The sequence below is a fragment of the Dermacentor silvarum genome, chromosome 8 (assembly GCF_013339745.2).
Source record: "Dermacentor silvarum isolate Dsil-2018 chromosome 8, BIME_Dsil_1.4, whole genome shotgun sequence".
Taxonomy (NCBI): domain Eukaryota; kingdom Metazoa; phylum Arthropoda; class Arachnida; order Ixodida; family Ixodidae; genus Dermacentor; species Dermacentor silvarum.
Genome location: NC_051161.1, coordinates 156,294,808 through 156,320,387, shown reverse-complemented (window position 1 = coordinate 156,320,387; position 25,580 = coordinate 156,294,808). Strand labels below are relative to the sequence as shown.

At 45.3% G+C, this 25,580-nt stretch overlaps 2 protein-coding genes and 1 long non-coding RNA gene across 3 annotated transcripts in view; 1 reads left to right on the top strand and 2 right to left on the bottom strand.

The window, feature by feature from the left end:
* The window catches only part of LOC125947444 (uncharacterized), a 313,859-nt gene that overhangs the window by 151,254 nt on the left and 137,025 nt on the right, over nt 1–25,580 (bottom strand). The gene's annotated exons all lie outside the window — the stretch shown is intronic.
* LOC125947445 (uncharacterized) overlaps nt 1–25,580 on the top strand; it is a 313,443-nt gene that overhangs the window by 150,865 nt on the left and 136,998 nt on the right. The window lies entirely within an intron of this gene.
* LOC119461787 (dnaJ homolog subfamily C member 2-like) overlaps nt 21,677–25,580 on the bottom strand; it is a 111,975-nt gene continuing 108,071 nt past the window's right edge. Inside the window, exon 17 of the mRNA XM_037723164.2 lies at nt 21,677–22,071. Coding sequence (XP_037579092.1) covers nt 21,994–22,071 — 78 coding nt within the window. The 3' untranslated portion in view covers nt 21,677–21,993. The remainder of the gene's footprint in view (nt 22,072–25,580) is intronic.

The following is a 25,580-nucleotide window of genomic DNA, read 5'->3' as shown; positions in this document are numbered from 1 at the left end:
CGAAACAGCTGCCTACGCTTCCCATGGTCGTTTCATTAACTTGGTAGATACCAAGTTAATGCATAACATCGATAACATCGATTCTCACAGGGCGTGGGATCTGCCGGCTTCTTTTTTAGCTGCATCAAATTTTTAAAAATTGCCTGTGGCAAATAGTACAATTATAGCTCGATGAGGCAGCCATTACTTCCACGAGAAATCAAAATGCTGAATTGAATAATTAACATAATCCCATTATTAGCATTTTGATTATTCGCTTTACGACACATATTTCAATCTACGAATTGTAGCTAATAAGGCGTATCGACTTGGAACGAATTCTGATGATGGCACTCGTTTCACGATATCCGCCATCCAACTTGCAGTGTTTTATGCACTGAAGCACAAAAGTAACTGGAACGCCAATGCATTTCGTCGGGCACTTTGAAAATTAATATCTTGAAACTGGTGGAGTCCCGATGGATCGTTCTAGGTGGATATGCCTTGCGAACTCACCGGCTACAATGCATAGCTTTAAATGTGTGCTGTAAACTAGTTGTTAGTTAGCATAATTATGTTAATGTTCATTAGGCATTTCTGATTTCTCGTAGAAGTAATGGTCGGCTCATCGAGTAATTTAGATCAAGGGTCAGAAATGTGCTAACTGTAACAGGCAATTTTTAAACGGATGGTGTAGCTAAAAAGATTAAGCTGTACAAACCACATGTAAGAGACGAAATAACACTCATTTAAACGCAGGTTCATTAGCCTTGACAAATGATATTACATCCAACCACTTAACACAACCTCAAGCTGCATATCCAAAGAGGATATAATGCCAAGCTAACACCGCTCCAACTCCAAACGCAGTGACCAGGCGGTATCGGGGAAGGTCGCCTGGTCAGCCAATCCTGAGCCCAAGCTCCACGCCCACACGACCTCAACAGGACGCAAACCAGGTGAGGGAGCTCGCTGAAGAGATTAAAGCACTGAGACAACAGCTAGAGGCAGCCAATGCCAAAATCAGGGCCCTAGATAGTAGGCAGCCAATTGAAGGTGCCCCTATGATGCCGGCTGCACGCAAAATAGTGGCCTGTGTTCGGAAAGATGAGCCTGAATCGATAGAGGCAGAGCCGACAAAAAAGCACAAAGCGTCACTGCAGGACACACCCAAGGAGTCCGAAGCCTCAAACCCTACGGACAGAGTAGGTAAGTTAGAAGGAGCAATTGCTCAGCTAGCTGAGACAGTCTCCAATCACATAAAATCCACCGCAGAATTTCAGCACGAGCTTACCAGGATAGGCGCTGTATATAGAGCTGAATGTACTCGGGGCCTTACACAAACACCGGAACACGAGCAATTAACTTGCCACCACAGCCACCAAAGTGCTCAACACTAAAGACTTCAAAATGACATCTGTATTGCCGGTAAGGGCAGAACCGTACACCAAGAAAGATGGCTGAAACCATTAAGATTATACAATGGAACTGCAGATCCTTTAGGCAAAAGCGTGCAGGACTGCAGTTCCAACTCGCTAGCTTCGATCCCAAGGTAGATGTTGTAGCCTTACAGGAAACAGGCATGCAAGTTAAAATTACTGGGAATACCACAGTCAATGAATGAACTGAAGCCGACAACAGACCTTCTATGGCAGTTGTGATACAACGCAACCTTACGGCAATACAAATTGATCTGGAGGAAGACAAAATTCCTTACACATTTTTACAGCTGCTGCCTAGAAAAAAGGAACACAGATGTGAATTAATCCTTAACTTGTACAGCTCCCCAAAAGACAAAAGCGACAGAGTTATTGCCCTTCTGAAAAAAGCCTGTAAAGCCGCAGAGAAGGAACAACTCGTTGTTGTAGGAGACTTTAACGCTCCCCACACAGTCTGGGGATACCAAAGCTGCACTAGGAAAGGCAATATGCGCTATATTCAGTGACGACTTAGAACTTACACTCATTACCGACCCAGATAGGCCCATGCGTATTGGCAACAGTGTAAGCCGGAATACCACACCTGACTTATGCTTCGTCAAAAATGCCAATGGGGCTCTTTGGGATCACATCGAAACTAGTCTTGGGAGTGATCACTATCTGGTTCTTATCACTATCCCTTCCAAAGGGCACAAAAGGAAAATGAAGCTAACTCCCCATACCAAATGGGATGTATTCTGATACGTAAGAAACCGCAAGCAGCTCACCGATTTAGCAGACACATCACTGTGTGGACGAATGAGCTTACCCAGAATGTGGACAATGCCACAACCATGGCACCTTTAGAAGAGGAAGGCCCCGGGCGGACTCAAAACTCCTGGGTCTATGGGAAAAGCATCAAGACTTTCAGCAGAGATGGCTAAAGAATAAGATAAACCGCACGCTGTGCCACAAACTCGCCGCCCTAGAGAAGAAGATTCAGGGCTACTCTAGCGAGCTCAGCACTATGCACTGGAACCAATTATGTGACAACATGAATGGCCAGTTGAGCAAAAAGAACCCCTGGACCCTGCTTAAACACATGCTAGATCCACAACACTCTAAAAGTGCTGCTCATAAAAGGATTCAGAAAATCGTATACAGTTTCCCAGGAACAGACTCTGATCTCGTCAACCTCTTGACCATGCAATATCTTAATACAGAATGGGAGCCGGGTGCATATATAGAGTACAGAGGAGATGAAAACACAACTTTAGGTGAAGACATCACTGAGGCCGAAGTGGGCGCTGCTCTCAGCTGCCTACACACGACATCATCAGCCGGTAAAGACAAGATCACCAACAAAATGCTCAGGAATCTAGATGACCCTACCATAACAATTATCACCAAGTTCTTTAATCAGCACTGGCAAAACGGTACACTCCCGCAAGAGCCTCAGGCCCATATCCCTTACCTCTTGTCTTGGTAAGGCTATGGAGCATGTAGTTCTCAATAGGCTGGTTGACTATGTCAAAACCAACCGCATCTTCCCAGAGACAATGATCGGCTTTCGATCCAAACTCTGCACCCAAATTAAGACATACTGTGGCAGGTACATTATTGATTTAAACACGGGACTATATCTAGCAGCGGCTGCCACACTTGCGCTCTTTGTCTGCATAGCCACAAAAAGTTGTCCAAGAGCATAGTTGTGCTACACTTCTATGTCTTCAAGATAGCAGCGAGAATGCACCATTTTTACCCAAGCAAGCCTGTTCATTGCCTGCCCAGCATGAACAAAGTCATATTCATCATCACCATCATCAGCCTTACATCAACTGCAGGACCAGAGGCCTGTTCTACAGATCCAATATGACTAATTTAATGAGTGTCAAGCAAGTACCCCTTTTCCACAATTTACCTCATCTCAACACAGGCACCTCTACCACAGTGTTAATATTAAGTTGCCTTAAGTATTTCTTTTGCAAAGGGAGTAGGGTGAGGGGGTTTAATTACTATGCATATTTACGATAGATCCCTTGTAACAGCTCAGTGCCACCACAACAGCAGAAATATATGGAGATTCACTACTTGCATGACAAGTTGCAATGTTAATGTGCTAATTAACAAAGTTATTTACTTTTATTGATTTGTTTAGAGCCAACTTGCTAAAACTACAAAACTCCCACTAGTGAAGCCAGGTCCATTTATTAAAAATCCTTGGAATAGTTCCAGACTTGAGATAATTGTTGCCAAGTCATACAATAAAATACGTGGGGTGTCGCACTTGGTTTTGTAATCTGGTTCTCATGAAGGGGTCACTATGAATAAAGATTACAGTGGTCTTTGAAAAATTTTAGATTATACAGTTTACCATCTTAAAGCTGAGAGAGGACCAGAGGGCCTCTCTTAGAATTCAGATGCCTTAGTGTGGGCCTGTGGATTAATTTTTACCACCAAAGGTTCTTTAACATGGATCTAAATCCAATTAACGAGCATCTTAGCATTCTGCCCACGCATGTACACATTAACAAATTACAATTACGATTACTTTATTGAAAAATGTAACTGTTTATGGTGACCAATTACTGGCCCACCGAAGTAATCGAGGAATTACTAAAAATTAATAGATTATGAAAAATGTAACTGTTTACGGTGACCAATTACTGGCCCACTGAAGTAATCGAGGAATTACTAAAAATTAATAGATTACTTCTACGTTACTTTTCTCCCAAGTATTGTTGATGTTGCACAAATGCTGTAAATAACTTGGCTAGCTCTTTGCAGCCCTGCGAAGGACTGCAAAGGGTTGCGCATCCATGTGGCTGAGGCGTGGCACGACTGTTGGCGTTCTGCTCTGGTTGCCCACAAATTCACGTGCTCAAAGCTACGTCGCGCCTGTCACAGCTTGTCTCAACAACGGCTACATGCAATTGGTAACGGAAATAAGTAACTAAATTAGAGGGAGCACTGCAGAGGAAAAAGAATGTAATCAATCGTAAAACTACCAAAGATGTAGCTGATTACAAGTAATTCATTTCATGCAATTCATTACTTACCAGTCTGATACTGCCCTTACCAGAACCAGGGCTGAAAGTCGAACCCGTGACTTCATTCTCAGCAGAAGAGTACCATAAAGTGTTGGAGGTTGTAATACTACCAACACATTTGCATTGTTCTCTTCCACCTGACGGTGCCTGCGCTAGATATAACGTTACGAGGTGCTCCGTGGTACGTGGAAAGGTGTAATGGTTCCAGGACTTACATTTGCAAATGCTGTTCTTTGCTTGAAGTCAGAGGTACAATCAGGACTCGATGGCAAACAAAAGTCAGTGGGACGCCTCGCATTGGGCGCTCACGGGAAGACTACAGATGAAGCTGTACAGGGTGATATAGGCTAGACAAGCTTTGAAAGAAGGGAAGCTCAGAATAAAACTGATTATGAATAACGACTGAGGAATATGGAAGAAAGTAAATGGGCTGGGAGAGTGTACAGGAAAACATTGATTCACAATGGAGCGAAACAACCAGGAAGCCTATTGGCGAGTATGTGATTGGTATATATAGTAAGCAGCGCGGCAACAAAGAAAGTTAAACACAAAGTCTGAGCAACTGAGATAGCCTCAGGGTGGCGGCAATGGAAAAGAAACCTGCTATGAGTAACTGCCTAAGAGGTAAAAACGAAATTAAGAAAGAAACAATTTATGATAACTCAAACTCAAAGGGAAGCTCTTTACTCTTCAAAGCGTGATCAGGGCCGGTATTTTGTAGCGATGCTTTTATGGTAATAATGCCTTTTCGTGCTTATCGCGTTTTGTCAGTGGCCGGAGCGACGGTCCGCTTCGCGTTATCAATGGGATCAGCCGGCCGTGAGCGGTGGATGACAAGACTAGTACAGAATAAGTCATAAGGCATCGCTACAAAATCGCGGTCCAGGATGCCTTAGAATGCGTAGTTATGAAGTGAGGTACACCAAGGAAGAAGAAGCATTTGCTTGCTGTCGTAAAGCTAGGGAAACGATGAAACATTTATCAGAATGTGCCGATATCTACCCTGCTGCCAGTTTAGGCTCCTCTCGCCTCCTTGAAGCCCTTGGGTTCAGGGATAGCATGGGGTAAGTAAATATGGCTGCAATAGCGATTAGTAAGAGGTAATTGGAGGCAGAAAAGTATGGAGACCACAAACCACAGTGACGTCCAATAACAGAGTTCCCAGTAATGGTTCAAAAAGTTTGATGCTTGGAATTTCCTGTCTGTTAAAAAAAAAAAAGATACAGTAAGACATTAAGCAAAATAAGAAAAAGAGCTTGGTGGCTCAACCCACTACCCCGTTTCAAGGGGGACGCTCACAGCATCCATTCATCCATCCCTCCAGAAAAACATTCGGAGACTACTCCCCATTCTAATGAAATGCGAAGGCATTCACCCTGTGAATTGGTGAATGTGCATCTCCCAGAAGTGCTTGGATTTAAAGTGGATGGAAGCACCAACTGAGTCAGCGATCGAGATAAGGAAAATATGTTCAGAGTATTGGTGCAAGAAAAGCAGGGAAGAGATTGATAGGACCGGATCCGTTACAGGCATAGGTATACGTAGTGGTTCAGGGTCGATAGAGAAGTTTCAAGGAAGAGAAAAAAGATTAAGGAGATGTATACAAAATGCTAGAATGAAAAACATGTATAGCATACCTGAAGCAGGCTAGGTGGCCATTTGTCATCGGCCTGTTTCAAAGGGGATACCAATAAATCATCATCATATAATCATCAAACAGTGGATGCTCATATCATCATCAGCACCAATGAAAAAGAAGCCAGCTAAGGAACACTATCAAGTAGCAAAACTTGAAATTGGAAGAGAAAAGTTATGTGATAATCCAAAGGGCAGAAGAATACAGAATTTACAGAAGAATAAAATTGGGTTGGAGTGCATACAGCAGGCATTACCAAATCCTGACTGGGAGATTACCACTGTCGTTGAAAAAAAAAAGTGTACAATCATTGTATTCTATACCGGTACTAACACATGGGGCAGAAACTCGGAGGTTAACAAAGAAGATCGAGAACAAGTTAAGGACCGCACAAAGAGCGATGGAACGAAAAATGCTAGGCCTAATGTTAAGAGACAGGGAGAGAGCGGTGTGGATCAGAAAGAAAACGGGGATAGCCGATATTCTAGTTGACAATAAGAGGGAAAAAATGGAGCTGGGCAGTCCATATAATGCGTAGGATGGATAACCGGTGGACCATTAGAGTTACAGAATGGATACCAAGAGAAGGGAAGCGTAGTCGAGGAAGGCAGAAAACTAGGTGGTATGATGAAGTTAGGAAATTTGCAGGCGCACGTTGGAATCAGCTAGCGCAATACAGGGGTAATTGGAGGTCGCCTTCATCCTGCAGTGGACATAAAATTGGCTGATGATGATGGTTCATTTTAACCTAAAGAAAAACTAGTAGCAAATGTTCCCTGTAGATGTAAACCAGCGCAAAAGCCATGCAGCACTGCTCTGTCTACTTTTGTCCATAAATTGGAGCGAAGCTAAAAAAAATGATGGCTCTCCCTAATCGAGAGTAGATGCAAGCATGAAATGGCTACCGGCAAGCAGGTTGATGCTAGGATGCAGACCTGAAAGCTTACTGAGCCGAAATGAACCTGTTTTGAACTGAACCTCGTTGCAAGTCTCCTCTTGGCTAAAAAACCATCTGCGGCACACTGGACACTGCCGGCCTGGTCACACAGTGTGGCGCCACCTCTCGATGGAGGTGGTGCAAAACTCGCGCCGCGGAACTCATGGACCGCTGGCATTGAAAAGAGCACAGGCAACCCTGTCTCAGCACAGAAAGATGACAATCAAGTGTATAATGCGCTGTATCTGCATTTTGAATGTCACTATTGGAAATGACAAATAAAAGTTCAGCGTACTGGAAGTTACTGCTTGAGTGATATTGTGAACAAACATTAGGAAGAAATTGGAAGCAATATTTTTTGCAACTCGTTTGGGCAGTAACTAGCGTATGTAATGTGGTCCTGTAGAAAGGGTTGGGGGCCAGAGACCGCATTTTTTAAAGTTTTTACTGGTTGTACGGATAATCTTGTTTTGCTCAATGCCCAGGTGTTCTCATTTTGTTCTCGCCCCATTCTCATCTCGAGTGCCTAGATAACAGCTCTGTATTTTGGCTCAAGGTCTCTTGAAGGTCGCTGACAAGGGGAGTTAAAAGCATTTCATGCTTAAAAGCAGACGACGCACAGCGTTGTACAAGGCACGAGGTTATTTTTCTCTCAATATCGGGCATGTGCTGTAGCGTTCCCATCACGAGAGCGCTATCAAACCAGTCATCAAGATACAAAAGTCTTCATACCGAGAATTACAAGTTTTTTTGAGCGGGACAATTTCTTTAGTTGCGGAGGCAATCGGCTGCCGCGTTTCGGTCATCTGGTCGGGGCCTCTCCTGTCTTCTGAAGTTGTACCCGACTGTAGCCAATTTATATGTTGTCACATGTCATGAAAGTAACTAAACTGGTGGAATTGTGCTGTCTGCCAATGGCAATTTCTTAAATACATGTATATAAGTTAACAAGAAACGGCACCAGCACAAACCATAATGAGGTTAGGCATTCTGCAGAAACTGAGTGGCAGCAAAAAGAAAAGAAGTGCGCTGAAATTAAGACGGTGCACACCTGGACTGGTAGGTTGATAGGTTGATGGCAATTGGCTAGTTCCATTGCCTTAAATATGTGGCCCCGCTAAATTTATGCTGGACATTCACTGGTAACCAATGAAAGGTCGGCATTCTAGGCCAATTTGACACAAAAAAATACAGTGGTTACTGGGAATTTCATAGTCGCAATGTATTAAATCGCTACAGGAGCAGACATTTCACATAGCATCAGTATTGATGCTTTACTGCAAGCAGTTCATGCAAGTAACCAGATGGCAGCACCAGTCTACTATGCACATTCCACCATTAGTGGCCTTGTGTGCGACTGAAATGCATGGCTAATGGAAGCCACGTGTAGTGAGTGTATTTCTAGCTGAGAGTACAGCACAGTGGTTTCATAAGCAAAAATGGCAAGTTGGGGGAAACAAGAACTCGTGTTACTACGTTATTTAAAAACAGCACTACCGACACAGGACTCAGAAAAAAGATTCCGTGTGTGTCCACTCTCGTTTCTGCGTCCTGTGTCGATAGTGCTGTTTTTAAATAACATGGCAAACCACCAACTCGCCCAATCTCCCGTTCTTCGTGTTACTAGTTTCAGTGCAAAAATATTGATGGGCTTATCAGGGTATAAAGCATGCCTGCGTATGAATAGCCTCTGCTGTATTAAAGGAGTCGGACTTGTCGTGGTTGCTTAGTGACTAGGGCATTGCACTACTAAGCATGAGGTTGCGGGATCAACTCCTGGCCACGGGGGCCGCATTTCGATGCGGGTGAAATGCGAAAACGCCCATGTGCCGTGCATTGGGTGCACATTAAAGAACCCCAGGTGGTGAAAATTTATTTGGAGTCACCCATTACGGCGGGCCTCATAATCAGATAGTGGTTTTGGCACGTCAGACCCAAGAATTTATATTTAAAGGAGTCTGATGTGACATTTTTACCTTCCATGGTTTTTTTTCTTTTGCCTGTTTAGTCTTCAACCTCAATACTCCAGAAAAAAGTACCCGCAAGCCTCAGGGCATTGCTGCTCATAATGCCGCCAGGTGTAGCAGCATAACAGACCACCGAGCAAGCTGGAGCTGGTGCCAAAATGTTGCAACTTCCTGCTCCCATGTGACCACCACGTCATGTGTCATGGTCCGAGTCATGATGGCACAGCACACAGACCCCCTTGGAAATGAAACTAAAACTGGTATAGTAAGATATTTGGGTTGGCCTGAGGCTTGCCAGTGTTTTTTTTCTGGAGTTTCGAGGTCTAAGACCTTCAAAAAGAAGTCAAATGTCATTAATCCTTTAGAGATAGCTTGCACATTTACGGTGGCACTTGGGACTATTAACTTTGCTTGCAGCATATGGATTGCAGTGCATGGTGATGAGGTCACTGTGTCACCACATAAATGGTCAAGTGGCCCGAGTTTGAGCTGAACTTCCCTATTTGCGCATGCTTGTTCAACACTAGCACACTAATAATCATGCCATAAAGAAACAGTAAGAGCGCCTCTTACTACAGACACACATTCATGCGGATTAACATGAACCAATTCATCTCTCCAAGTCGAGACCACCAACACAAAGTACCTTGCTTTAACATAAAGCCGTGCACTCACACCCACCGTGTTTGCTCAGTGGTTATGGTGTTGGGCTGCTAAGCAGGAGGTCGTGGGATCGAATCTCAGCCACGGCGGCCGCATTTCGATGGGGGCGAAATGCAGAAAACACCCTTCTACTTAGATTTAGGTGCACGTGGACCCCAGGTGGTCCAAATCAATCCGGAGTCCCCCACTGCGGTGTGCCTCATAATTAGATGGTGGTTTTGGAATGTAAAGCCCCATAATTAATTAAAACTATTAAGCCTTGCACTCACAATAATCTTTACTAAAAACATGCAATAACCAGAACAGTGTACTGGCATAAGTAGTTATAATCCAGCACCAGTGCCTCCTCTATACTTTCAGTGCCCGGCAATTCACGCTCTCGGCACCGTCGCGTCTCCGTTCACATAGCGCGCTTGGCAGCCGCGAGGAGGCGCACGTAAACAGGGTTTGTTTATCTCCCGATGGCTCGCGCAATTTGGCCATTTGAGATTTGGCGACGTGCTTTGCCGATTTCAAATACGTGCTTTTGCAACGCGTCTCGCTTGGACTGACATGGCGTACTGTTGTGTGCTTTTGTGAGAGTCAGATGAAAAAAACAAGACTCCGGGACTTTCATTTCATTAATTTCCATCAGACTTGGCATTGAGGGATTGCCTTGGCATTGCCTGTGTGCATGCCTTCCCTGCAGATATCTGCGACCGTCTATGTTGGTGGCTATACTGTCCGCGTCATCAGTGAGCAGATAAACTGCGAGAACTGTGTGGCAATCGCCATCCAAGCCACTAACAAATCAGCCATTGCAGACGTTCACTCGCAGCCAAGACCGTGGGGGACATTTATATCCCTCTGACGAGCTGCTTTTTGTCTTGGACATCTTGCGTGTTTACTCTGAGCAAGCCCTGACGGAAAATCCAGCTCTTCAGAGACCCATGACTAGCTTAATTGGCAGCACACGCTGTTTCAGCTCTGTGTGCCTCAAAGTTGCTGTAGTGTAAAGAGAATGACATGATGCACTGACAGAAGCTGATGGAACTTATTGCAGTGCGTTTTGTGAGGCCCCTCCTTGCAAACTATGGATTTGCTATCGCAGACAAGTATGATGCTCACAAATAATTTGCTGAAAAGCCACTTTCAAGAAAGTCTAAAACTGTGATAAGCAGTGTAACACTTATTCAGGTGATCTTTGCACAATTGTGCACATAAAGATAAAAAGCGAAAGTAGTTTCAAAATAAACATTCCTTGTACGTATTTCATTACACTTGAATCACTTCTGATTGGATCTATTCTGCGCATTTAAATAAGTGTCGCACTTTTCATTGTTTTTCAGGTATGCCACTAAAGAAGCCAGAGAGACTCTTTCTTAACACACTATATGTTACATGGTGGACATTTTTATATATGACTTCATTCTAGAAGGTCCTTGCATGTCCTTCAGATTCTGTAAACTTGACAATTCAATGAATAGATTCTGGTGAGGGGCTTTTAAGCATGGTGTGTGCATTCTTCCAACCCGACATCATCGTTGATTGAATTGAGTATTCTTAGTCTGTTCTACTGTGTTTGAGTATTCTTAGTCTGTTCTTCTGCTGCTAGAAATGCAGTAAAGCTAAATTCTCTATGGATCAACTGGCGCCAGAAAAAGACAACTGCATTTCACATCCCTTCACATTCTGTAATATCTGTATCTGCTTCGAATGTATTTCGGTTAATTGTTTTTCTCAGCTGTGTTTTTCTTTGATACCTTTACTCAGTGCTCCTCGTGGCGCCTCCAAGATATGTTGAAACAAACATCATCACCTATCTAGATGTGCGGCAAACAAAGCGGGAGAATACGTCTTGCTGTGTTTTTATCCGCTGCGTTGCCACTTACCACCGCGCGCACCGCCCTCCGCCCCTCCGCTGCCATGGTAAACCGGCGTCGGGAACCCTGTTTAGGTGGAGGCACCTGGCGGCAATGTGTTGTACTATCGCCGACGGCGGCGGGCTATTGTTCTCCGCTCTTTCGCCGGGCACTGAAAGTATAGAGGAGGCGCTGCCAGCACTATTTAAAATCATTTTTGTTAACGATGCCTCATATTAAAGAACTATGTTGCTGAATAGTGTATGCTGTAACTTTTGTTATTTGTGTAAGTGAGCTACTTGCAGGTAATGTAAAGTTGTGTTCTGTAGAAGCTGCAACACAGTTCCTGCAGCATAGGCGGAAGGTTATAATTTTTCCGGGGGGGGGGGGGGGGGGGGCTCGGGCCTGACCAGCTTTCAGAACCCCACCCATGTATGCATATATATATATTACCTTTAATAACAGTTACACAGGAACCTTTGTGTGACCTCGAAAGATTCTCCACTCAAGTGACGAGCTTATATGAGTATTTGCAAGACCTCAGAGTAGGAGACAATTCAGTTTCACAGCCTGAGTCCCCTCGCACAGCCAAGGGACTGGCGTCTCTTGGTTGAGCCATGCGACAAGCGAATTCAGTTAAACACGTTAAGAATATATAATTGTTTTGTGCCTATTAAGTCGCACAAGTGCACATCTATGAAAAAAGCAATGTAACACCTTTTAAAAGTTTTAATGCAAAAGATACAATCAAGAAATCTTTTCCTGATGAAAGGTCAGTTATTGAGGAGACAAGACATCACACACATAAAAATTAAACAATATTGTCACGTAGTAGTGACGGTCAAGAAAACAGTACTAAAACTGTGAATAACGAAACGGACTTTTTATTGGGCGAACCTGTGCCTACAAAAGCAAGTTGCATTCGAAGCAGAACGATAGCAGCGAACACAGTCCGCAATTGTCGAAATCTCATCAGCGGCAAAACGTGTCGACTTTTATACACGAGTCATCGAAGGTTCCAGAGTAATCCCTGGTGCCCGCGTGTCTTCCAGAAAGTACTAGACAATTTGCGTCGCTCATACAATCAGATTACGTAAGTGTCGGTGACAACAGACAACGGATGGAAGCATCGATAACATTCAAGAAACTTCCGATACATGCAGACGCGTCCTGTGCTTAGCGATAACGTTTAACATTTGTTAGCTGGTGAAAAGCAGTCACTGGTGAAAGATAAACATCTACAAATGTCAATATATAACAATTTCTCAACACAACTTATGACTAGAATTATTAGCATAAGTGTAATGTGGTTCCCTAACGCAATAGTTTCATTACTTGTCAAAGCATGCCTTATGCCACTGGTTTCGTTTATTTCCAGAGGCAGAATAAAGGATTATAGAGTAAAAATTATCAGGTTCCCAAATAAATCAACATATTAACAAATAAATAAATAGGACAGCGATATCTTAAAAGTGCGAAAGGACTCGATAGCAAATATAGGAACAATGTGGATTGTGTTATTGAGAGGCAAATGCAGCTTATGACGAATAAAAATTATTAAGGAAAACGCACAGATAGTCTAGAGAGTTTTACAAATAGCGAAACCACGCGTCTTTTCTTACCCAAATGTCGTCACTCTGCTTGTGCTGTTATGGACCCCATTTTCGTTCCTTTGTATAACTTTTTGCGTTGTTTTCTAAGCCAGGTGGTTTGCTTTTACTTGTCAGTTGGTGCCTTTCTCTCTCCTATTCGTTGTCTGATGCAATAATTTCATCATCATTGAAAAAGTGTTCGTTCGGGCACTTGATCTGGAAATGAAGTCGTCGGCAATCTTAACCAAACTGATTTTGCGGGAGAGTTCTTTGTGGGCGTGCAAAATTGCCAGATGGTTCAAACGGGCTTGTCCAGTCGTCGAGCGCAAGTACATTTTCAGTCGCCGAAGGCAAGAAAAGGACCTCTCGGATGTGGTCGACAAGACTGGTATGGCCAACGCAATTTTTTTTAGCTTGGCCATTTCGGGCAAAAGATTTCGCAGGTGTTCGCCCTTGCCCCCCGTAAACATGTGCACGACGTCTTCAAATGTGTACGATGATGCCGACCTTTGCTGGCTTAAAATGTCAATCAGCATATCTCTGTGCAAAATCAGGCGTCCTGGTTCAAGGTCGTCACTGTAGGACTTCCCTATGGCAAGCTGCTAAATGTGGGACTAATGCTGCCACATATCAGGTGGATACCGGTTGTTTAACGAAGACAGCACTGTGTCAAGTACTTCATAGAACCTCTGGCGGTACATGTCACTGGCTGATGGAAACACGTGAGCTGAGGAACCTTTTAGATAGAGAAGGTTCCTGAGGTTGACTCGCACAGTCAACCTCAGGGACACGTGTGACATTCACGATGTGGATCGAGCGGGCATTTCCATTTTATTGGCAACGCACCATCACAGCTTACGTGGAGTCTTCTTTTGCCTAGCGGCTAGAACATATGGGTCCTCAACTCCTACTTTTCTGCCTCTGCCATACATACGCGGGTCACGCACTTTATTTTGGAATTAATCTGCACCAAGTTCAAGCTTGGGCCATTCGAAATGGCTAGTCCCTCTTCGCGTGCGCTATCTCCACGCGCGCCTAGTGTTATGTTTCCACTGGTGTTTATATGGTGGTAAATACGCTTCCTTTTCAGCATGAGACGGGTTTTGGCGAAGTACCGATAAGCGAGGTGCCCACTGTTAGCTTTATCATTGGTGCTCATGCTACGTTTGTAGCCGGTGCAAATTACAACGACCGCAGCCACAGTAGAAGCGAGCTCGACACCTGTTTTCTATTTCTCCTTTTATTGGGTCAGCAATTGTACCGACACTTCAGGCAAATTTTCGCTGGTGTCGTTGCCGTGATATTCCGTATAAAGTCTATGAGTGAGCGAATCCATACACTGTGGGTGTGAGAAAAAGCCCGTAACACCGAGCCGAAAAAGATGGTGGCTTGATGGACATTATCTTCTCACGCAATCAATATTCGGGTTAGTTGGAGGTCACGTAATCAAATGCGCGCATGGGGAGGAGAGCACGGGTCTTCTCATGTAGCCCTGCCGCAGCTGCGAATGACTGTACGCGGTTGATGCTTACGCGGCCCGCGTACCGTATCCAATTATTGGTAATCATTGGGGGGTGCAATGAGGTGCAAGGGCGAGCAGGGATGGCTGCTAAATTCATGCGTGCTGTCTTCCTTCTTTGGCTGTTTTTCTGCACCCCAAATGTTGCAGATCGCATAGCCTAAGTCAGGAGACAGGAGTCCTGTAGCTGATGATGATGAATCTAATTTTCGGAGTCGCGGTGAATCGCATGGCTGTACGAACCGTTTGACCCTGCTGCCGGCGTTCTTCATAATGCCAGCGTTGTGATAGTGACTGCTCGTGGTCATCCAGCGAGATATTTACAGGTTTACATGGTCGGTGCATTAATGTTTGTTATGTTAATTACACTCAAACCTTGTTATAACAAAGTTAAAGGGGAGCTGTAATTATTTCGTTATATCCATTATTTCATTAGATCAATTAAAACAGTTTACGGCAATGTATGCTAAGTTGGGTACACAACTACAGTAGAACCCCGCTGTTACATTCCCGGGTGCTACGTTGTCTCGGCTGTTACGTCGTTTTTGGCCAGTCCCGGCATAGCTCCCATAGGACCTAATGCATTGGGAACCCCACTGTTGCGTCGCAACTGTGAGACCGTTCCCGCATCATGTGTTGCGAACTGCCGCTCGGCGCCGACCTGAGCGCCGAGCGGCAGTTGACTTTTCATGCCGCTTGGCTTGGTGGCTTGACGATGGGATTGGCCATCCAAAGTGCCGGCGGCAACATCTATGACGTATTTGCTACCTAAAGCTGGTGTCTATGAAGCGTTGGGGCCCTAAAAATTTTTTTGGCACATAACTGTTCTGTATAAAGTACAAGGGCGATAACGCCGTTGCCGCGTGCCGTATGCTGTATGTGCGAGTGAAGGCGTGCGAGGGTCAGTCGACGATTGCGGTTCAATCTTGGACGCGCGAAGCAGAAAGGTGGGGCGGAAGCGTGCTTCTTCTGTCGCGCCCGCGAGGCACGGGGTGAGGGGGGGAGTTACTCCGGCACCGTATCTTGAAAGCGATATGCGACGTGGAATAAGTGCGCGCCCGCGCGGCGTTGTACTCTGGCATCAACTTCGTACTGCACCGCTGCGTGCGACCTGCGCAGGCCGTATCTTGAAAGCGATCTGCGTTGGGGGCAGAGTCTAGGCAGTGTAGGTGCGTCGGGCGGCTTGCAGTTTTGTGCATGCCGTGTGTTCTCGGCGATCAGTTTGAGTTGAAGCGATAAACAGCACGAAGGTCACTTCGCTCGCTGCTGCTGCGAAGCTGCGCCACTTCTCCCTGCCGTCACGTGGCCCGCCAACGCTCGCCAGCTTGTTTTGCGCCGCTGGTTGAGCGAGGATGGCTCGCTCGGCCACGCGTGGCGTGGATGCGCATGGCCGTGAGGTCAACGTGGGAGTTTTAAAACAGCCGCGCCAAACGAATGTCGAACTCCGCGGAAGACTTCACGCACCGTGGTCGTCTTTTTTTGGTAGACTAATACAGTTTGTTATATCCATTGACAGGTCAATTTTCCTTCGTTACAATGAGGTTTCAAATGCATGGTTCTCTATGGAGATTTCAAGGGGGATTTCATTTACTTCGTTAGATCCATTATTTCGTTATATCCCGTTACATTACAACGAGATTTGAGTGTAGTAAGTAAATCTTACTAAATTTATATATGCGATATAACCAACGTACACACTCGTGTGAGGGCCGCACTTTTTTGCCGCAATTTTGACAAGCCTTACATGGGACCGGTCCATTTTGTCATATTTTTCCAACTACGAGTATGAAATCCACCGTAAACCTCTGCGATCACCTCCTCTCGCCATCTATAGTCGTGAACAACTTTAGAGGGCGCGCACTGACATCATGAGCCAGATGACCGGTGACCCCACCAACGGAGGACATGGCAGCCCGCGCTTCAAGCTGGGCCGAGTCGCGTCAGCGGGACTATTTCTTTAGTCGCGGTGGCAATCGGCTGCTGCACTTCAGTGATCAGGGCAGGGCGCCTCTCCTGTTTTCTTAAGTTGTAACCGACTTTTTTTTTATAGTTGCGACGCGCAAAAGTACACTGCGCGGGAAAATTCACAGTGGAGCGTGATCATAATCAGCGCTGAACGCGATTGCTTCTCGGTTGGATTTTAAAAAAATATTTGCTTTCAAGTTGGGGGTGCGGCTCTTACACGGATTTATACGGGAAGAATCTTCCTTCATGCAATTGTCTTATGCTTCGCTATCAATAATACTGCTTCGCCTTTACGGCAAAACTGCAGCCTCACTGTTCTTTTTTTTATTCTGAGTCCCGAGACGTGGGAGGCCAAGATCTCCACTCCATCCCTGGACGACCAACGACGTCTTGTCGCCAGAGCCCGGGATGCTATCGCGGCCAGAGGATTCCTGGAATGAGGGACCCTCTCACCTAGAGTGAACCAAAGCTCAAACGCTCGGGAACACTGCCTCAAAAATTGAAGTTTATTTTATCATCATCATCATGATTCTGAGTCCTAGTGAAAGCTCTGCTGCGCATGACCGCTATTGATTCCGATTTCGAGTGAATCCAGCTGCCCTCACTTCGGTTACTAAGTTAATTATATTTATTTATGACCTCTGCATGTACGTTGCAATGTCTTCCTCCCCAATAAATGTTGGAAATTATTATAATTTTTTTTTGTTTTCATGAGTCGGTAGCATTACCTACTGGCAAGAGAAGCAATGCTGAGACACATATCATTCACGTGCAATTCACACACTGTTGATAAAAGACTCTGGCGAAGGGGTCATTGAAGTCTGCAAGTCTTTTTCAGAGTAAAAAAAAAAAAAAAAACGCGCAAAGCAATTTGTAGCAAGTTGAACATACAGCAACATATTCATTCTCTAGACATAGGCTATCCATATCATTAGAAATAATTGTTAGTTAGCTACCTCTTTCTCTTTAAACATATAATAAACTTTGTCCTGTGTACACATTGAAATATAATGGGTCAGTGCATGGTGTTCACACTGGAAATTAAAATAACATGCTGAATTGAAAAAATACAGATGAGGTGGCCACCGTTGGTGCTTCTAATGGACTTGTTTTCCTATTGTCAGGATTTTATGAATTTTTAAGTATGAATAAAAGCCGTGCACATCCGTGTCATCAATGATGCAGTTAGCTTTTAGCCACAATAACATTTTAAACGAAAAGGTAGACGCAACCCAAAATAAACCATAAACAATTTGGGTAACAGGACTCTCGTAATGACATTTTAGAAGCGGTGTGGGGGGGGGGGGGGGCAGAGCGTCCCCCCCCAGGAAAACTCCGGAGGGGGCGTGAGCCCCGGAGTCCCCCCCGTAGTCGGCGCCTATGTCCTGTGGTTTAAGGGGCTTCAAGACTGCACGGCTGCACCAATACATGAAAAACTGTAGAAGTAGTCACCATTACAATTACTGGTATTTATGTAACAAATTTTTCGTATGGAGTATTGAAGCTTTTTCGACCCCAAGCACAATGTTGTAGCTCGTATTGAATGCGACTGTACATATTAAGGTACTATCATAGTTTTCATTTTGCATTCCAAATGTGCTAAAAAATGCGCTTAATGAGCTAACAATTATTTTTCAATTGATATTTATAATGTGCATTTGTGTATACCACTATTCACTATATTGTAGTAATTTTTTACCTCAAACTTACTGCAAAAAAATGAATAAACAAGTGAAGAGGTTGCACCACTGGCATTGAGTAGAACACGTGTTCTAGCTTACCTTCAGTACTGGATCAATTACTCAACTTGGCATGAGTTAGATATGTGTGGAAATCGGTTTCATTACCCTAGTCATCACTAACAGTAGAATATGATGTATTTCACACATTAGAACAGACAAATGATGATCAGTTCAAGAAGCGGTACTCCAAGATGTACTGTTTTACACCAGTTATTACCACAAAAGATTATGCTCAACTGAGCCCTTGGCAACTCATGTTATCAAGATTTCAAATATGTATTTTCATCAGTATAGTTGTGAGAGTTACATCCTAAAGTGTTCTACAGTGTACAAGTGCCCTGACCTGTACATCAGTACAGGGGCGTAGCCAGGGGGGGGGTTGGGGGGGTTCAAACCCCCCCCGAAATTTTTTTCGCAACACCCCCCCCCCCCTTACCCGCCCTTAGTTCTCGTCGCTTCGCGCTGACATAATTCATAAAACCGGTGCTACTATCACAATTTCAATCCTTGGGCGCTTCCGTTTGGGTTGGTAATTTACAGCGAATCATGTCTGCATATGGGAAAAACTGTCACGGTGTTTGTCAAGGCTTTGACACTCTGTTAAGTTTTGGGCGAGAATGTGGCAGCCGCATTCTGAAGCAACAAATGCGCAACAAATAAAGCAACAAATGCGGCAGCCACATTTTAGATGATGGCGAAAATGCTCGAGGGCCGTTTACTTAGACTTATGTGCACGTTAAAGACCCCACGTGGTCGAAATATCCGGTATACATTTCCGCCGCTTCCCTTCAGGTGCCGGTTAGGCCGCGCTCGCGCAGGCTACGTTCACACTTGGTCTCGAAGCTGTCGGAAGCGGCAAAATCTTGAAAAAATCCGCCCGTCTAGGCGGCAATTAACAGGCAGAAAAACAGGCAGCGAGCCAAATCGGTCTCTTGGTCTCGGGCCGATTTTTTCGCCATTGCGAAGCGGAAACGCGGCGGAAAGTCGTTCTGCTTCACTGGAAGCTACACTAGCATGTAAACAACCGGTCGTAAAATTGAACATGGCATCAAAAGTGTAGGCTGGAATGCTGATCGACGCGATCAAGAACCAGCCCTTGCTCTACGACAAGAGTGGCACTAAAACGTACTGTCAGTAATACTGGCGATAGTATTCAACGTCGCGCGACCGGAGGTGTGGCAACGAACAACCCAACTGCGGCGTGACCCAACTTCTCGCGCTTTTGCAAAGTCAGGTGAACCCACCACCGCCGTTTCCGAGGTGTCCGCGTCTTCCGTTTATTCATTGTCCATTTCTAGAAAACAAGTAGGTAGCAGTATAAAAGCCATTTCTTCCATTTCCACGGCAGACAATAGTTTGGCAGATTCCTCGTTGGCGCTCCATAATTCTCCTCGCACGTGTACGGTATGTTGCAGAAGTCGCGGGGTGCTTTTCTCGTCGCGACGATAGATTGGGAGCGTAGGTCTCACGTAGGACGCGCAGGCTTTGGCGAGCCCCAACACAAGGGCCAGCCCGGGTTTTAGCTGTGGTGTTCCCGTTGCCCCTTTGGTGTCCTGGAGGCGCCGACAATACGAAATGATGAATGTTATTACAACTTGTAAATAAAAGCTATTAAAGAAATATTATCACGCCTAGGCACGAACCTGTGACTCAGCGCTACTGCGCCCGTGTGAGGAGAATTACGGAACGCCAACGAGGAATTTACCGAAGGTCGCAGATGACACGCGAAGTTGTGTAAAATGATCACTTTTGATGACGGTATGTGGGTCAAAGAATGAACACACCGCTCGAAATAATGCGATAATGAGCGCCACCACGCCGACAAACGTACGCAGAGGAGATGGATCTGGACGAAAACGGCAGCGACGGCCGCGGCGGTAGCAAAACAAATGTGAACAACTTGGACAGGCGCGAAAAAAATTTTCCGGCCGCTTTGGCCTTTGCGGCCGCTTTGGCCTTTCCGGCCGCTTTGGCCTTTCCGCCCGCTTGCCGCTTCCCAAGTACGAACGTAGTCTACGCGAGAAACGTCTCTTGTTTGCGATTGCGCCCCTACGGAAGGCTGGTAATTACTGTTGTGTTATTGAATCCCAAACCAGAAATTACGGAAGGCTGGTAGTTGCTGTTTTGTTGTGGAATCCCAAACCAGCAATGTACACACGAAGGGGTTGATGACAGCAGTGAAATTCCACCGACTCGCAACAGAATGCACGAAACAGACAGCCGACAAGCATGCATGAATTACTGCTCTGCGCAGTACAGCGTAAGTAAACTCTTGTTGCAGGCGCTGACAGTTCTCGTCGGAGTTCACGCGTCCTGAGAAATTGATTATGTGCACTATGCACTGAACAAGACCGGAGTTCATTCCTGCATTACTAGTACACCAATCAGTCGAGATTCTGTGAGGTACAAGGCCGCTTCCTGTTGCACTGGCGTAAGTGAAGCAGAAATGAGTTGCACGCACTACTTAAAATGCGTACACATGCCATATCTATGCTGTACGGTGAAATATTCTGTACAATTCTGAATCTGTTGACATAAAGGCAAATGACGGCTGCACGCTCGCACACAGCGGAAGACACAGCGGCCCATGCACTTGCCGCAGGAAATGCAACCCTCTCGTATGAGGGAGCAAGGCGACGAAAGCTTCGGAAAAAAAAAAAAGCCTTACGCGTTTTTGTGTGTATTTAAGTTTTCTAGCGCAAAGACGCAACGAACAAGCTATTGCTATGGGAGTAGGTATAGCCTGGTCACACGTGCATTTCCATGCATATAGCCGTCCTCGACTTGTAAAACGCACTTCGCCCCGACGAGGACGACGCCATCTACGCTTAACGGAGATTAACAATTAATGATGTCTTCTCCGATCGCACGGGTCGTCTCAATGATGCGTTTTCGAAGACTGGTCCATTCAGTGGCGCGATGAGAGACAGTTGCTCCAAACGCCCACTGTACCTGTCGTACTTACTGTATTTACTGAGCTTACTTTACTTTTTACTTAATTTCTTCACAAGCACACGCACACGCGAGGGGGGGGGGGGGGAGCGGTCCCATGTCTTTGATATACATGTATAGAGTCTGCTTAAACTACCGATATTGATTATCGATCACGTGACGTAGAGGAAATCAGAAGCTTGCACCCCCCCCCCCCCCCGGTCGGGCCGGTGAACCCCCCCCGAAAAAAATTTCTGGCTACGCCCCTGCATCAGTAACATAAAGCAAGACAATTTCAGAAAGAAACTTTGTGGCTTTCTTGGTTAGACAAACTTCCAGTGCAGTATGAAGGGTAAAGCGCATAGGACATGCAAGTACCCCAGGCCAAGCCAAGGCAACTGGGACTGAGCAGCTTAGAAAATATGACTACACAAGCTGAAAATGTGCAGTGCAGTTTATTGCATACATACGTGAAGCAGCACCAACACAGGACACACAGTGCTACAAAGTTTAGAGTGTCTTTTGAGGATGAACACTCACATTTCATTCACTGTTTTTATTCCTCTGCAGACTTTACCATGCACAGCTCGCAATCTAGCACAGGCCGTATAGGCTTAGCAATCACCTCCCAAGGCACACACTCGCAGAGTCAACCTCACGGACACGTGTGACATTCACGATGTGGATGGAGCGGGCATTTCCATTTCATTGGCAACGCACCATCCCAGCTTACGCGGCCCGATGCACAGCTGGTCACTTTCGGCCACTCTGAGCAGCTGCTGCAGCGGCCTGCTGGGCTGCTTTCTTGGTCTTCACGAGTTCCACAAGGTCCTGCGCAGGTGACGAAGAAAGAGATTTAAAGCCTGAAAGGGAAAAATTATTACCCATCTGAGAGTAACACGAAGCTACTCTCAGATGTATTACATCGATACTCTCTACTAGATACTCTCTATGTATTACCTCGCTACGCGCCGCAGAAAGCTGAAATTTCAAACCAAACGCCATTTTCACTTCTTGCAGGCGCCGCGCTCCCAGCCAGAGAGTCGACATCAATCACGCAAGTGCGCTACGTACACTGCCGCACTGTGATGTCACTTTCAGTGACACACGACTTCGAGAATTATTCAACATCTGTTACTCGTTTATTCTGTTGCTTGAATAGGCAAATTAATGTTTGGAGAAATAAAACATACAAACCGAATGTATGCTTGCCTTTGGATTACTTCGTACCGTAGCAAGAAAGATGTACTTCCGTTTCGTCTGCTTGTTCCCATGTCGTGCAGTCGCGCGCGCTGACAACGAAACTACCGTATTTACGCAAATCTAGGCTGACCCCGATTCTAAGCCAACCCCCGAAAGTCCGAAGCCAGAAAAAAAAAAAAAAAAAAAAAGCCTACCTCGAATGCAGGCCGAACAAAAAAGCGAAGACAGCGTTCACCAGATGGACACATTTAATGAATATCAACATGCCGAGCTCATTCTACGTCATCATCGCTGCTGGCCTTGTCGCTATCTTCCTTACCGCTGTCATCTTCAAGCATCGCACTATATTCAGTACCATCAAGCTCATTAGAGATGCTGCACTTTTTTGTAGGAGTGCACGATCAATGTTCCCGGGTAAATGCCATCCTCGTTGCGGCACAAGCAAAAAGCATCTTCCATTGTCCCCTCCAACGACAGACGTTTGTCTCATCGATGCCAAAGTCCCGCCCGGCTTGAACGTTTAACGATGCCTCTGCGGCTAGCACAACTATTTGTCAGAAAGCGGCACTATAGTGGCATCGCCTGTTAGGTGCCATTCCGATAACGCCACCCTGCACACCGATACTATACCATACCGATGCTACCGATACAAGTCAAAAAGGCAACGTCGCTTGTGTACTTCAGTTGGCCACTGGCGTGACTAGCAGTGGCTATGATAGTGACTTTTCTAGATGGTGCTACCTACGCACCATATTTACCAATTTCAGTTAAAACGCAAGTTTTTTAATATCCTCGAATCTAAGCTGACCCTAGAGTTTGGTATATGATTATTTGAAAAAAAAAAAAAAAAAACTATCGGCCTAGATTCGAATAACTACGGTATGTCATTTTCTACTGTCTTCCAGCGCGAGATCATGCTCTGTGACCCGTTTGCATCTGCCTCACTGTTCTTGTAGCACTGAATTATACCAATAGTCAGGTGTTCTGACAAAATCATGCACTGCGCGAAATGAAACAAACAACAGCTTGCGTGTGGCACAGTCAGCGGAAGTGTGCTGCTCAGCAAAAAGTGAGAGAAAGAAAGAAGACAAGGAAGGCGGGGCCCCCCAAAACATGTCTCATACGATCCACGAGATCCAGTATGGGAGAATGCAGGGAAGGAATTTTGCTTGCGGAGGCTAGACGGGGCAAATAAAGAGAGTATCCTTGTTGGCGGTGACGCTCACCTCCTGAAATAATGGGTTCTTGGCCCTTCAAATATTAAATTCTCAGCTATTAAGAGCCCGCCAACATAGTGAAAAATGCTAAAAACTGTTTTCAAACTCAACAATGAGTTTAAAATTGTTTTCAAACTCATCGCAGGGTTTGCAAAAATTCATTGTAAAAAGTCATTTCAAAAATTGCAAAAAGGATTGATTTTAGAAAACCACTCATTCCTGCATCTAAAATGCCTAATCTACACTGTATCAACACGATTTTACTGAAAACACACCCTATGTGCCTGAAATATATTTCGTCAGTACGGACGCAAGAAAGGAGCTTAAAATAGCTTAAAGTTTGTGTACAGTGAAATCTCATTGACACGATCTTCATGGGAACCGGAAAATAAAACATATCATCCGAAAACCGTATCACCCAAAATACATTGTTCCTATAAGACATTGGCCGGCAAAAGAAGAAGGCACGTATTATCCCAAAACACGTATTATGCAGAATTGTATTAACGAGATTCCGCTGTAGTTGCCTCTCGTCTGTTCCAAGATGGCCTAGCGCCGCGCATCTTGGTATTATTCAAAAGCTGAAAGTTCTGCCTTTCCGTTTCCTTCCTTCTCACCTGCGATAACCATATAGGAGAAGTCATGAAAAGCCACGGGCTGGTCTGACAAAGTTTGTGATGCACGTGGCCCTCCTATTGGCTCAGGGTGCAAGCAAGTTAAGGCCCCTTACGATTGGGTGTTGCTACGGCAGCATGCACCAATAATTGTGTGCTAGGCCTGTTTCGAAAACATTGTTGATCCACCATTTCTTTTTTGATCACAGCACATCACACAGTGATCACATACAGTGAATTGATGCCTGGTAATAAAATAGAAAGTTCTAAACCAAACCTAGCTACAGAGATCAAAGCACAATCCTCCTCTGCTTATTACGGTGAAGAAAGGAGGCAGTTATCGCAACGTTCAGATGGATAAGGTCGGGCTGGACCGACCAAACAAGTCGTCAGCGCGGCGTGCAATCCCATACTGCGTCGAGAAAGGAGCTCAAAACCATTGCAGCGAAGCAAACCATTGCCCCCTGTAGTCGAGCCGATTCGCGGGTGTACTCTTACTTTGGAGACTACACTATGCGCCAATGCCTGTCCCCATGCCTCCTTGCACATAGGCGGGTTTGTGTTCGTTTGTGCATTCTAGTTCCTATTTCGATACTACGTGCGTCTAATGTCAACATTCGCAGAGACAGTGCACTCGTCGTCGATCTTAAAACAAAAAAGCGAGCAACGTGAAACAGTGTCTGCGGCATGGCTCGCTTGAAATTGACGTCGGTGTGGCAGGACCACAGAGTCCAGCGTCAGTTTGTGGCGTGAGTGCAGTTTTTCACATATGAAAATGAATGCTTTCACATAAGCAGCTGCCAGAGATAACCACAAAGTTTTGCCAAACCAATATTGACACATGTACTTGTTTATCTTTCACCGGTGACCGCTTTCCACTGGCTAACAAATGTTAAACATTATCGCTTGGTGCAGGACGCGCCTGCATGTATCGGAAGCTTCTCGAACGTTATCGATGCTTCTGTCCGTCGTCTGTGGTCACCCACGCTTATGCAATCTGATTGTATGAGCGACACGAATTGTCTAGTACCTTCTAGAAGACATGCGGGCACCGGGGATTATTCTGGAACCTTCGATGACTCATGTATAAAAGCCGACGCGTTTCGCTGCTGATCAGATTTCGACGATCGCCGACTGTGTTTGCCGCTATCGCTCTGCTTCGAGTGCAACTTGCTTTTGTGGGCACAGGTTCGCCCAATAAAGAAGTCCGCTTCGTCATTCACAGTTTTGTTTTCTTCCCCGTCACTACTACGTGACAATACCATGTTATTTAGGCTGCCTGGCAACATGTTTCACAAATCATTCA